Source organism: Camponotus vicinus, unplaced genomic scaffold (assembly GCF_025532165.1).
Source record: "Camponotus vicinus isolate PSW18456_S1 unplaced genomic scaffold, iyCamVici1.0 SCAF_3, whole genome shotgun sequence".
NCBI classification, from domain to species: Eukaryota; Metazoa; Arthropoda; class Insecta; order Hymenoptera; family Formicidae; genus Camponotus; species Camponotus vicinus.
In genome coordinates, this window is record NW_028141967.1 from 11,023,120 (window position 1) to 11,038,530 (window position 15,411).

Here is a 15,411-nt window from a genome sequence, read left to right on the forward strand (position 1 = left end):
AAACAATCCTTACCTCCCCACTCCGTCTCGGGGCCCACTATGGAATATCGAAACAAGCCCCTCCGCTCGAACGGTTCATGACACGCTTTATCGGAAAAAACAAAGTCTCAGCACGAGACAATAATTATAATTATAATTAGACTACATTGCACTACAGAGGTAAAATGATGAACATGCAGATGATCGAACGCGAGGTGGGGTGTTATAAAGGAAGAAGGGAAAAGCTAAAAGTATTAAACACGAATTAAGATAAAAAATTTTCACATTTATTAATATTTTTCAAAACCAGGCATTTTTTAATAAAATTTTTGCTTATTATTAATTTACAGAAATATATACAAAGAAGAATTATCTTTATATTGTTATAAATTTTACATTTTTTCTTATGCTACTTACAATATTTATAATTCTATTTTTTAAAATAAAATCGGACAATGCGCGACTTTTATTTAAAAAAAAGAAAAAGACGCCCAAGAAATAAGAATATTGTTATACCGCCGCATATCCATATGGTAGCGAATATCTGCTATTGATAAATCTACGCTTTACTAATACCGGCGCACATATTTTTGTTTCACTTCGCGTAATAATTTCATGAAACGCCGTACGTCGAATCGCATTAAAGCGTAGATTTATCGAAGTTTCGCTATTTTCTTCTTCGTTTTCTTGCGCGTCTTTTTCTCTCGCTAATAGTAGATTTTTTATAGTATTAAAATTAATTCGCCGCGAGTTCTCGTAATTGAGAGTAATACCCTTAACTTTGCAAGTTTCGTGAGTATTACCCTCCGGTGTTCGCACGATGTAGGCGTAAAATTTCGGACACGAACGCCTCGATATAGCTACTACGGCCGTAGCTTTCGAGTTCGTCCGTCATGTCACCTAGAAAATTTCCCGTAGACGGCACATATTCGTTCGAATCACCGGTGCTTATAAAAATACACGAATCCGTATCGTAATATAATACACGACGATCTAAACGTTCTAGGTACTCGTACAATTTTAAACGCGCTAGTGCAGTCATATACGCGGCTATCACGATGTTTGTTATCGGCGAGGGAACGAGAGCCTCTTGTCGCAGTCGCCACGAAACATACATTACCTCGTCATTCACGGGTAATATATCGGTTATCTCATATTCGACGCTCGTTAATAATGTCGCGAAACGTTGTTGTGTTTTTACTATTTCGGTAGTCGACAAATTGGATCGTTGACCGAATTTTCCCCAGAATGAATTTAAGCACAGTTTCGCAACCGAGCGTAAACCGGGATTCCGCGCGATGTTTCGCTTATCGAGAGCGATACCCTCGGTTTTTCCATATTCCTTCAAGTAACGCTCTTTTGCCTCATCGTCGTTTTCCCCGCATTCGCTCGGCCAACCACTGGCTTCCTGTTTAAGCTGCAAAAACGTATTAATATATTCGGCGAATAATCCACCTTGCCGCGACGTACGATCGTATTGGCTAACTTTATATTGCCAAATTTCGTTTACCGACGTTACGAGATAACCTTTCTCGACGGCCTTGCGTAATTCGCAGGTTACCCAGGTACCCTCGAATTCACGCTCGCTATCATTATGAGTGCACGGTGTCTGAGAAAATGTTTCGCAGTAACTACGACATAACGCGAAGAGTAATTTTCCTCGTACGCGATGCGGAAGTACGGGGTGAAATAAATCACGAGGAGGGAGTACTCTACAGCGTATGAGGCCTTCGAGCGAGTCGAAATTATAATTCGGTGATCTTCCGACTAACGCGGTACATTCATCGCCGACGTAAATTTCCGGATGACCGATCGGAAAAGCGCCCGTCTTCAATACAAACGGGTATAAAGAGCATACGTCGACGTAGCATATTTTCTCCGTACCTGAGACTTTGTATTGAGTTGCGATATTTCCCGTACGCCCACCGAAAAACGCGTCGCGAGGATCGAGCGGTGGTGTTTTTACCATCGGATGGTTCGCGAGAAAATCATACATTACGCGATTGTCGCGCATTTCTTGGTCGAAGGCGCACTCCCACTTTTCCGACACTATGTATCCCCGCTGACGAAGGCGCCATGAAACTGCGAGAGTTCGTTCATATCGCGAATTTAATGTATCTCCGCGATCCTCCCCCGACGAAAGCGCTTTATCGCGATTTACAGGGAAACAAGTTGGACATCCGTGCCAAAAGCAACCGTAAAATTGCAACACGTGACGCTGCGTCCTTCCCGCAACAAACGTTTCGAAGTAACCATCGACGAGCATACCCTCGATCGTGCGATATTCCCGCGCACGCCCCGCGTGATTTATACGACGGTCGAGTTCGCGCTCCATCCATATCAGCCATTGTAAGGCTTTACGCGAATGATTGCTCGCGCATCTGTATCCCCCCGTAGGAATAATGCCTATTGTATCGGCTTGCAAACCCTGTATATATATATATATATATATATATATATATATATATATATATATATATATATATAATTGTTTTATTTTATAATTATCAATATTTATATATGTTTTATATTAACATTAGATTCAATCAGTAAAATAATATTTTATTCATCATTTATAAAATTTCCTCGAAGCATCGAGATATAAACATTTTTATTTGGTTTTTATATTTATCGTATAGTAGGTCATTGTCAAGTGTATACTAACTTTTTAAAGTTGCTCATTTTGAGAGAGCTCATTTTAGTTTGCATATACCTCATTTTATTATCTATTTATTTTGTTTCAAATTAATTGATTTGTACGTAAAGTTATTACTTATTTTATTTCATTATTGATACTTGCATATGATTTTAGTTCTTATAGTTAGTATTTTTCAAGTTGTATTTAATTTACTGTTTTTTTAACATTTCCATACTCATTTTTTATATATTTGTCTGTTTACATACATTTTCATATTCTTTCTATCTAAATTTTACTTTTTAAGTACTAATACTTCGGTTATTTTTCCTAATATTTTGTTATTATCTTGCTAACAACTAAAACTTAATTTGTTATAATTATTTGTTCTAATTTTAATAATCGATAAATTATTAATATGCCGAAAACATATCACCATTTATCAAAAAGGCGTAAAAATCAATTAATTTCATTTCATATGTCACAATTACATAAAACTACAACTACATCAAATGTTCCCAAAAAACATTTTAAAACTAATTCTAATGTAGAAATGATCTGTAACTCTAATTCAGAGAGTACGACATTTTCAAATGAAACTAATACCCTTCTTAGTAATAACATTTTCGATTCATCCGAATCTAATAATATCCCAAATCTATCAATGAATAATTATAGTTCTTCAACATCTAATACTTTCGATATTCCTATTGCATCAGATCAACATAATTCTTCATTATCTAATTTTTTTACCAAATCAATCGATTTTAATAATGAAATCTCGGTACAAGATGTACAAAATTTAAGTTTACAAGAAGATTTGCAAATCTTAGTTTCAGAATGTTGTATTCCTCAAGGTACTGTAGATAAACTTCTTCTAATTCTGCAGAAACATGGTCATAGTGATTTACCTGAAACGTGTAGAACTTTAATGAAAACACCACGTAATACTTTCCGAAATATATCTTCTGTTAATGGTGGCAGATACATTCATTTTGGATTAGCTTCGGGAATAAAACGCTCTATATCAAAATATTGTAAAATTATGCCTCATGAAGTAAAAATAAATATTAATATCGATGGTTTACCTTTAACTAAAAGCTCAGGTAGCCCATTTTGGCCTATTCTTGCATCAATTGAAATTAACGATCTTTATACCGAACCTTTCGCAGTTGGCGTATTTCACGGAATGTCAAAACCGAATAATGTAAATGATTTTCTTCGTCCTTTAATGAAGCACAAATTGTTCTTCGAGAAGGTGTATTATTAGATAATAATTTCCATTGTAAAATCATATTAAATGCAATATTATGCGATGCTCCTGCAAAATCATTAATCACATGTACTAAAGGTCACACAGGTTATTTTTCATGTTCAAAATGCTTGCAAGAAGGTGATTTTGTATGTAATCGAGTTGTCTTTCCGGAAATTAATTGTACATTAAGAACAAACGAATCATTTCGTACTCGTAGTCAAGATGAGCATCATATAGGTGATTCAATTCTAGAGAATCTTCCTATAGATATGATTTCACAAATTCCTTTGGATTACATGCATCTTGTTTGTTTAGGATCAAGACGTTTATTACAATTTTATGTCAGGGGTAAGAAAGATATAAGATTATCTAATGCTGCAATTGATTCCATTAATAAACATCTACTCGACACAAGAAAATTTATAACTAAAGAATTTGCAAGAATGCCAAGAAGTTTATTATATATTGATAGTTGGAAAGCTACGGAAGTTCGCCTTTTTTTGCTTTATTTAGGTTTAGTTTTGTTAAAGCCATTTTTGTCTAAAGACTATTATAATCATTTTTTATCATTAAGTATAGCTATTCGTATATTCGCAGATCCAAAAAGATGTTTAGTTCTTAACGATTTTGCACATTCCTTGATAACCTGGTTTATTTCACACTACAGAAATGCTTTTGGATTCGAGTATCTTTCACATAACATTCATAATTTAGAACATCTTGCAAATGATGTTAAAATTCTTGGGTATTTAGATGCTTTTAGTTGTTTTAAATTTGAAAATCACGTGCAAAAAATTAAAAAGCGAATAAAAAATTGTGGCAAACCATTAGAGGAATATTCTAATCGAATTTTCGAATTAAACCAACTTCCATCTGAAAAATATTATTTAAAGTCATATCCTATTGTTCATTTTAAAAAAACACTTCAAAACACTAATGTTATATCTCATTTAGAGTTCAATGGCTTCACTACTTTTACAAAAGAAAATGAAAACTGTTGTTTGTTAAACGACAATTCTTTGGCATTTATTTTATAAATAATTTTCGATAGTAATGATGTTCCATACATAAATGTAAAGCGAATTTTAATTACCGAACCATTTTTTAGCATTCCATGTGATTCTAAGGAACTACTGGGTATACAAATTTTTACGGAAACAAGTCCTTTTAACATTGAAAAATTGCCGGCAACGAACATGAAAACAAAATGTTTGAAATTAAAACATCTTGAGTTGCAAGACACATTTGTTATAATTCCACTTTTACATGCATGCACATAATTATTCTTATTTTGATTTTCATTCTTATTTTGCAATGGTTTTATGTTCTTTCTAATGGGTTTTACCAAGTTAAAGGCAAGTGTGTTTTTTTAAAGAATAATCTGCAGCTTTTTCGATTTGATTTTAATATGTTGCTGTGTATGCCTGGTTTTAGCTGAAGTTGAATAAATGTTTTGGATATTATATCTATTCGTTCGTTCGTTCCACGGCTCTACAGCCTCGGGTGGGCTTTGGCCTCCCTCACGATGTCTCTCCATTCCTCCTTGCTCTGCGCTCTCTCGCCATCCAGCAATCCTCATGGTCCTCAAATCCTCCTCCACATCCTTCTTCCATGTCTTTCTCGGTCTTCCGCGTCTTCTCCTCCCCGTCGCATTCGTATGCAAGAGTTTTTTGGGGATTCTCTCCTCGTTCATTCGCTCTACATGTCCCAGCCAGGCCAGCCTTTGTGACTTTATAAACCTGACTATGTCATCTCCTTCTAGGGCTACTTCTATTTCGTTGTTTGTTCTTATTCTCCATCCTTTATTTTCTTTTATAGGCCCGTATATTCTTCTTAATACCTTTCGTTCGAAAGTCCATAAAGCCTTCTCATCAGCCACTGACATAGTCCAAGTCTCCGATCCGTAAGTCACTACCGGTCTGATGAGAGTCTTGTACAGCTTGATTTTTAAATTTCTAGACAGGAGATTTGATTTTAGGAGTTTAATATTAGCAAAGTAAGCTCTATTACCTGCCATTATTCTCTGGTTGATCTCTTCGGTCATTGAGTTCTTGTGGTTTAAATTTGTACCGAGATACTTGAAGCATTCTACATTCTCAAATTTATACTCTCCAAAGGGGATGTTTTGTTCTCCCCTTCCGCGTTCCTTAGCTGACATTCTCATATATTTGGTTTTTCCTTCATTTATTCGTAGTCCTACATTTCTGGCTTTTTCCTCCAATGTTTTGAACGTTTTCTTGAGGGATTCCACATTTCGCGTCATTAGTACAATGTCATCAGCGTAGACAAAAATCTGCTTAGATCTGCTCAGTATTGTTCCTCTCGTCTCCAATCCTTCTATAGCGGTGTGCAGGGCCAGATTGAACAGCACTGCCGATAGGGCATCCCCTTGTCTCACTTCAGTCGTTATTTCGAAAGCTCTACTTGTTTTGCCTGCAATGTAGGCTTTGGCCTGAGATACTTTCATAGTCATTTCTGCCAGTCTAATTAGCTTCTTAGGTATCCCATAGCTTTCTAGAGTTTTCATCAGCTTCTCTCTGTTAATACTGTCAAAGGCCTGTCGAAAGTCGATGAACAACATGTGCAGATCAACGTTATACTCATAACACTTCTCCATAGATTGCCTCATTATGAATATCTGATCAACTGTACTTCTTTCAGGTCGAAAACCACACTGGTATTCACCTAGGATTTCCTCAGCGTAAACGTTTAGTCTTTTCAGCAATACACTCGAGAATACTTTGTATATCACATTGAGAAGTGTAATCCCTCTGTAATTATCACATTGCAGTTTGTCCCCTTTCTTGAAAATGGGGTAAATAAGACCAATCTTCCATTTTTCGGGCATTTTTTCTTTTTCCCAAATTTCGCAGATCAAATTGTGGATTTTTCTAGTTAGGTTTATTCCTCCGTTTTTTAGCAGTTCAGCTGTAAGTTGATCTTCTCCCGGTGCTCTTCCATTTCGTTGACGTTTGATTGCTTCTTTTACCTCTTCTAGTAACGGTTTGTTATCTTCTGGATTTACATTCATGTTCATACTTGTTGCTCCTTCGTTCCCTTCTCCTCTTTCATCGACATTTAATAATTCTGCAAAATATTCCGCCCATCTTTCCAGGACCTCTTCATCTGTCATGATCAGCCTTCCCTTTTTGTCCTTACATGAGCTTGTTCTTGGTTGGAATCCTTTTGTCATTTGTTTAGTTGCTTGATATAATTTTTTGTTTTCATTTTGTGTGTTTAGTTCCTCTATTTTCTCAATACATCTTTTTAAGTATGCTTTTTTTCTCTCGCAGAGTATTGTTTGCTTGTCTTCTACTTTCCTTATATCTTTCAGAGCTCTGTCTTGTCTCTCTTTGAATCATGCTTAGTCTGTCTGCATTCTTCTTATCGATCCTTGCTCTGCACTCGTCATCGAACCATTCTTCATTTCTCATTCTTTCCTTCTCCCCCACTGCTTCTGTTGCAGTTTCCTCTATAGCCTTCTCAATTTGGTTCCATTTTTTATCTATTGTTTCGTTCTCTGATATGTCCTCATGATCTTCATTCAATTTTCTACTCATTGATATTGGTTAAGGACTTCTAGTTGTCGTAACTTTTCTATGTTCCAATGTGTTTTTCTGGACACATTCTGCTCTCGCCATCCTTTCTTTAAATTTAGCTCTCACTACGTAATTGGTCTGAATCGCAGTTTGGTCTTCTTGCAGATCCTACATCGATAATCGACGATGCCTGTCTTCTAGATATCAGAACATGATCGATCTGATTAATCACTCCGGTACCCGGCATTTTCCATGTTCCTTTATATATGTCTTTTTTCTCAAAACAGGTGCTTTTAATTATCAACTCATTACTTCTGCTAATTGACTTAGCATCTTGCCGTTTGTGTTTGTGTTAGCGTGTAAGGATTGCTTGCCGGCTACATGTTGCAAAATATCTCTATTTTTGCATTGAAATCTCCAAGGAGAATCAACACATCGTATCTAGGTATCTTACTACATTCTCTATCAAGTCTGTCGTAAAATGTAATCTTTTCATCATCACTAGCCTCTTCTGTAGGTGCATAGACCGATATAATAGATACATTCCTGAAACGACCTCTTAGCCTTATTTTACACATCCTATCTCCCAGTGGTTCAAATCCCAGATAACTTTGTTTCATTTTAGAGTTGATAATAAAACCCGTTCCACATTGCCCAGTTCTTGTATCCGGTCCACTGTAGAATATGGAGTATTTCCTTTTGTCTATTCTTCCGTTACCACTCCATCTCATTTCTTGCAATGCCACAACGTTCATTCTATATTTCAGCACTTCTCGGGCAACTTCTGCCATTTTTCCTACCTGTAACATAGTCCTTACATTCCACGTGGCCAGGTTCAGTGTCGTTTTCCGTTTGCGAGTCCTTGAATTTCTGCCATGTCCATCATCATCAAAACTGTCATTCCGAGGCTTTCTTGAGCGTTTCGTAACAAGAATTTTTTCTAGGGTGGGGTTGTTAGCCCCACGCCCAACCCCCAACCTGGAGGGCCAGTTCCCTTCTCTTTTGTTCTCTCGCACTCCCCAGGTAGTTATTCCCTGGCTCATACGAGAGTTAACAGCACCACCACTTGAAGGCGAGAAGAGTAGAGTAAGAGAGGTGAGAGGTGTCATTTCCAAGGATCTACCATTCGGTGCACTTCACTACTCCATATGGTGCCATATTATATCTATAACTGAGATTATTAATGGGATTATAACTTATTTTTGTTACTATTACTTATTTTTATTTCTATATTTGTTCTATTTCTGTTTATTATAAAATAATTATCGGAGATCGGCGCGAACGAGTATAGAGGTGACAGGTGTGGAGGTGTGGGCCGATAGGAGAAGGAAAAGAGGATGGTTGGAAGAGGAGATGAGAGCTGGGAGCGGAGGAGGAGACGGAGGTAGACCGGGGGAGTGGATGGAAGTGGAGGCAGAGTTGGAGAGAGAAAGGTTAGAGAGTTTTTTGGAAGAGAAAAGCGGATGGAAAAAGCGCTGAGTTGTGAAATGGCGGATGGAGGGAGAGGTGGGAAGAGTGACGGAGATGGAGAGTGAAGATGGCGCGGGAAGCAGAAGGAAGGAGAGAGTGAAGCGGCAGAGATGGAGAGTGGAGATGGCGCCAGAGGCTGGAGTAAGGAAGCGAATGATAGATGGATGGCGCCAGGGGCTGGAAGAAGGAAGCGGGAGATAGAGAGATCGATGCGTAGATCGATTGAGGTGATGAAGAGTACGAGAGTATTAGTTAATAAACAAAAGACGGACAGCAGGATAGATAAAAAGATGGAAAGTGGAGGACTGTGGAGGAGATCAGAGAACTGAGGAAGGTTATGGTGGAGCTGGTGTTGGTGTTAAGGAGGTTGACAAGGGGAATGGAGAGGAGAGAGGAGATCGGTCAAGAGAGCGTGGGAGTTGAGGTTAGGACGGAAAGGGAAGGTGCAGAAGAGGAGAGTAAGGTGGAAGGTGAGAGGAGAGAAAAGGAAGAAGGAAGAGGAGGAAAGGAAGGCAGGAAGGTGGAGGAGTCAACGATAGTCACTCTCGATACAGGATGGGGACCGGAAAGGAAGGATTAGAGCAGAAGGAAACGGAGACAGGAAAGGAAGAGAGACAGGATAGGGAAAGCAAAGCGCAGGAGAAAGGGAGAGGAGGAAGAGGAAGATGGAAAGCGGTGCTGGCATGAGAGGAAGTATAGATTAGGAGGAGAAGGGTCCGGAGAGTGGAAAGGGAGGTGAGGGATGGAGAGAAAGGAAGGGGAGGGTACGCAGGGAGGGAAATTAGAATGTAGTGGTCGCACAAGGGCCAGGTCGGGGGGATGTAAATTTTTTGGATTGTGAAAGGTTTAAAAGGGAGAGAGCAGGTGGAGGAGGGTATTGAGGTTTAGATTGGGGAATGAGATAGGGGAGAGTAATTATTGGGAAGAGGAAGATAAAAGGATGTGTAGGTTATGAGTAGTAAGACTAGGAGAGTTCTAACTCTGGGATCTCAGGGGGGTGAGGGGCGAGGGGAACCGCGGGGGGTGACGTCACGCGGGGGGTGACGTCACGCGGGGATGACGTCACGCGGGGATGACGTCACGCGGGGATGACGTCACGTGCGGGGGGTGTGACGTCACGCGGGGGGTGACGTCACGTGCGGGGGGTGACGTCACGTGCGGGGAAGGGGGATCCGCGGCGCGAGCGATGGACGAGGGGGTCCGCGCGGGTAGGGGGGATCCGCGGCGCGAGCGATGAACGAGGGGATCCGCGCGGAGAAGGGGGATCCGCGGAAAGAAGATGGTGGTGTGAGAAGGATAGCGCTACGTGTGGGAAAAGGATAGCGCTAAGTGTGTGAAGAGGACAGTGCGACAAGGATGGCATCAACGTGTGACAAGGATGGCGTCAACGTGGGATAAGGACGACGCATTGTAAGATGGCGTGAGAAGGACGATGCAAAGGTAAGTGAGCAACGAGCATATGAAAGAGAGAGAATGATAATATCGCGAACAACGCGTACGAAAGAGAACGATATTGCAAGAGCAACACGTGCGAGAGAGAACAATAGCGCGTACGAAAGAGAACTATAATATCGCGATACTTAGAACGATAATAGCGCAAGACAACGCGTGCGAGAGAGAGCGAGAGAGCGCGAGAACAACGCGTGCGAGAGATAACGAAGATATCGCGAGACTTACAACTAACGCGCAAGAGAGAACGCAACGAAGATATCGCGACACTTACAACTAACGCGCGAGAGAGAACGCAACGAAGATATCGCGAGACCTACAACTAGCGCAAGAGAGACGCAAGGGATGGGAGCGCAAGGAGAGGCGCGTAAATAAATACATTTTTTTCAATTAAAATATAAAAATTTATTTTAAAATGTGTGTAATACAATTTTGTGTGTGTGTGTGTGTGTGTGTCTAATAATAAAATAATATAATAATAAGAATAATAATATAATATAAAATATACAATTTAATTTAATAAAAATATATAATAATAAAATAATAAGAATAATATATTTGGGGGGGGGGAGTGCGCCGGGCTAAGGGGGAGGCCGCTCCTGCAACAGAAAAAGAGACATTTCATTAGTTTTTAATAATTTATTGTAAGATACTTTTGATGTAATATAAATTGAAAGTTACTTACAGTGTTATCCATATATTTTAATTTGTGCAAATGGGACACATATTGCATGGTATTATTTGGTGCAAATTTTTCCTGCACTCTTTGCAACTGCCTATTAATAGAGCACAATAATCCGTTTTGTGTTTCCGGACGGAGTATACGTTTCGAAACAACGATGCCAATCTCAGAAAACAGTCTGAACAATACTTAGTTCCTTCTTCCACATCATAATAATAGTATTTGATGCGACACATTTTTATGGTAATATCCAGATTATTTATTTCCATCGCGTTTAAATGTTTATACTTTTTCAGTCTTAATTCTTCATCATTATCACTAGCATAATCTGAATCCACTAAAGATGGTATTTCCTCCTCGGATTCGTCCTCAGAGCCATCCTCGTCTGATTCGTCTAGATTATCAACATCCATTTGGTGGCCATCTTCGATGATAACAACCTCTTCAATGTCCTCGTTGATGATAATAACATCTTCGTCATCGATGATAATCTCTTCTTCAGCCATTGCACTAACGTAACACAAGACTAACGAAACGCAAAGAACAACGAAAGAAATAATATTCTAATGTCGCAGACTCCTCTTCATTATATATCTTTTAATATCTTTTGTCTCATTCCAACTAGAGCATCACGTCTCATCTACCTCAGCATTTCTCTACATCTTTAGCGGAGCGTGTTGAGAAAAGTATAACTATTCTTATTCATATGGAAGGAAAGAATTAAAATCATAGATGGAATAAAAATAATTATTTATTGCAAGCATCGTAAAGAATATCATTTACAGCGCATGTTAGTAATTCGATTAATGATTCGCTGTTAAAGACATCACGTATCGTTTTTACAGCATCGCATACAGTAGTAATATTGTTACGTTGTAATACAGTTTCAAATTGTTTAAATTTTTCATTCACGAGATACGTATTCTCGCATAACCAATTGTGCATATGATCGATACAATTTTCAAAATTAAATAAATGTAATAATGTTTGTGGTTTCATGTACAAAGAATTTTCACATAATGTAAGTTTTACAATTTTCGATTGATACATTTCGATCGATAAATCTCCAATCCTTAATAAGAGAGCAGTCGATTGTAGAAATTGTTCAATGTCTGCTTGCTTCTGCATCAACAAATTTCACGTTGAAAAAGGTAACACTATTTGATTGCCTCGATTATCGTCGAGAATCAGTTCCACGTACGATACAGCTCCAACACTTATTCCAATGTCCAAATACTTGTACGTTGGGGTTAGAGCGTATCTTCTTCCAAGTATGCGAGTCGCACGATGAGGCTGAATGCTATAAAAATATAAATAATTAGATCAATATTTAAAAAAAATTTAACAAATAAGTTTTTAAACGATCGAAACTTACATGTCGCATTTTTGCTTCTTACACGGTGGAGTTTCACCGTTTCGAATCGGAACGTAAAAGTTCATGTTGATTTCTTCAGTGAACCTTTCACACGCGTTATTGATGTAATACTGATCGTATTAGAATTAATATCAATTCAAATAGTATCGCAAATTGCAATGTAGAGGGGATTATTGCTGACACGACATTTTAATTTCCTTTAAAATTTTGTCGCGCCGATGTACGGCTGCGATGACATCATCCCCAGAACAAAGAATTAGCTGAATTCGCTAAAATCGAGCGCCGATGTACGGCTGCTCCTGATGCAATCACGTTAGATTTTTCAAATGTACGTGACAAAACGTAAAATTTTCAAGGTTAAATTGCACATCGGAACAAAGATTTAGCTGAATGTGTTAAAATCGAGCGCCAATGTACGGCTGCTCCTGATGCAATCACGTCAGATTTTTCAAATGTACATGACAAAACGTGAAAAAAATAACCGCCAAGGTTAAAATGTGTATCACCCCTAGACAAAGATTTAGCTGGATGCGCTAAAATCGAGCGCCGATGTACGGCTGCTCCTGATGCAATCACGTTAGATTTTTCAAATGTACGTGACAAAACGCGAAATTTTCAAGGTTAAGATGCGCATCGGAACAAAGATTAACCATCAAGGTTAAAACGCACATCACCCCTAGACAAAGATTTAACTGAATGCGTTAAAATCGAGCGCTGATGTACGGCTGCTCCTGATGCAACCACGTTAGATTTTTCAAATGTACGTGACAAAATGTGAAATTATCAAGGTTAAATTGCACACGCTTTTCCGGGGAATTTTTTAAGATGAAATCATTCTAGAATGTTCGATGATATGCAGGAGACAGTATATAAATCATGATCAAGAGGCACACCCTGCCAGTATTTTCGCTAAAGTACATCCAGAACTATCATTGGGAAGCGCATTTCGCAAGTGTGTGTTACAATATGGAGGAACAAAATTTGCGAGAGCAATCCACATTGATTGATTCGCTGGAAGACTACATTGTGTGGGAGCAACGATGCGACCAATACATCGAGTCGTTGGAAGAGCAAAGTCGAATCAAGCGACCGCGATTATCGATCGGAAATGGACAATCGCTGATTGCTCGGATCGCACGCCTCGAAGGGTTGAAAAATTCGGTACGTGGACGTTTCGTACACGCGGGTGCCGGATGTAGCGCGCGTCAAAATGAACTTGTGTGGCGTGAGATTGATACGGCGTTCGAGAGTCGCGTATCGACTGGTGCGGTGATAAACTATAATCACATCGAACCTCGCCAATTTCTCGATGACGCCAAAGACATTGTGATAGAACATGTGCAGGACGTTATGAAAAAACATTATAATGTGAAAGTGAACACTATATTTAACGGTGAATTCGTGGCTGGGGATAAACACGCCAATAAAAGTATCAATACGAGAAACTATGAACTCTTTCGCACATCCGATTTACGCGAGTGGTACGAACGGCGCGTTATCGAACCCACCCTAGCATCGCTGGAAGAATTTCAGGAACGCGACAGCGGGTGGGCTTTGTCGCGAATACTAAATTTAACTGTAAATATAAATAAGTATAATCCTATGCGTGCGGGATGCCACATTAAATTGTCACGGAACATTATGATGAAAAGAGCGGTGATTAATGTACAATCCAGAGACAATGCATGTTTCGCGTGGGCAATGGTCGCCGCTCTATACCCCGCCGAAAGGAACGCGGAACGGGAATCCTCGTATCCGCATTACACGACAGTGCTGAATCTCCGGGACATTGAGTTTCCAGTGACTGTGAACCAAATAAAAAATTTTGAACTTGCCAATGACATTTCGATCAACGTCTACAACATCGAAGACAAGAACAGCATTGTCCCGATGCGTCTTTCGCAGCAGAAGCGGGATAAGCATGTCAACTTGCTGTACATTGAAGACGACAACAGCGTCGGACGTTTTGTGTGGATTAAGAATTTATCCCGGCTCGTGAGCTCGCAACTGAGCAAACACAACGGTCATAAATATATCTGCGACCGGTAAGTTTAATTTATATAATTCAAATAATTATAAGTTATATAACACTTTGTTATATAAATCTTTAAAAAATTTTTCTTTTACAGATGCCTGCATTATTTTAATTCGGACGCCAAGTTGCAGTCGCATACGGTCGACTGCGGAAAGATGAACGATTGCGCTGTCCGATTGCCGAGCGATAAGGACAAGTGGTTATCGTTCAATAACTTTAATCGGAAGGAGCGGCTTCCATTTGTGGTCTACGCCGACCTGGAATGCGTTTTGGCCAAGATGGATGAAGAACAGCGAAATTTGCGTCAACATCACCAAGTATTTAGTATAGCTTATTATGTACATTGTTCGTACGGCGAATCTTTATCGGCATATCATTCGCGTCGTAGCGCCGATTGTATAGCATGGTTCGCCGAAGACCTCAAAAATTCAGCGTTACGTATAAAAAATATTTTAAAAACAAATGTCCTCATGGTAAATTTGACGTCCGAAGAGTGGGAAAAATTCCATAGCGCCACTCAATGTCATATATGCGAAAAACCGTTCGTGCAAGACGATACACGCGTACGCGATCATTGCCATCTAACCGGACGGTACAGAGGTCCAGCACACTCAAATTGTAATTTAAATTATAAAGAATCTTTTTGTATTCCCATAGTTTTTCACAATTTATCCGGTTACGATTCACACTTTATTATCGAGGAAATAGCCACATCGTTCGAAGGGAAAATCGAGTTACTTCCGATAACTAAAGAGAAATATATTTCGTTCACAAAAGATGTTTGTATGGATGAAGAATCAAAAACTCATGTAAAATTACGCTTCATCGATTCATTCAAATTTCTCGCATCGAGTCTCGATAAATTGGCATCATTTTTGGATAAAGACAAACTCAAAATTTTAAAATCAGAATTTCAAAATTTATCAACAGAAAATTTCAATTTGTTAACGCGGAAAGGTGTATTTCCGTACGAATACATCGATTCCGTTGAC

At 39.0% G+C, this 15,411-nt stretch overlaps 1 protein-coding gene across 1 annotated transcript; it reads right to left on the reverse strand.

The window, feature by feature from the left end:
- Window positions 1-778: 778 nt before the first annotated feature.
- On the reverse strand, window positions 779-1,993 carry LOC145969031 (uncharacterized). The gene has a single exon (XM_083094895.1). The coding sequence runs from the start codon at window positions 1,991-1,993 to the stop codon at window positions 779-781; it is 1,215 nt and encodes a 404-aa protein (XP_082951021.1).
- Between the last annotated feature and the right edge of the window lie 13,418 nt (window positions 1,994-15,411).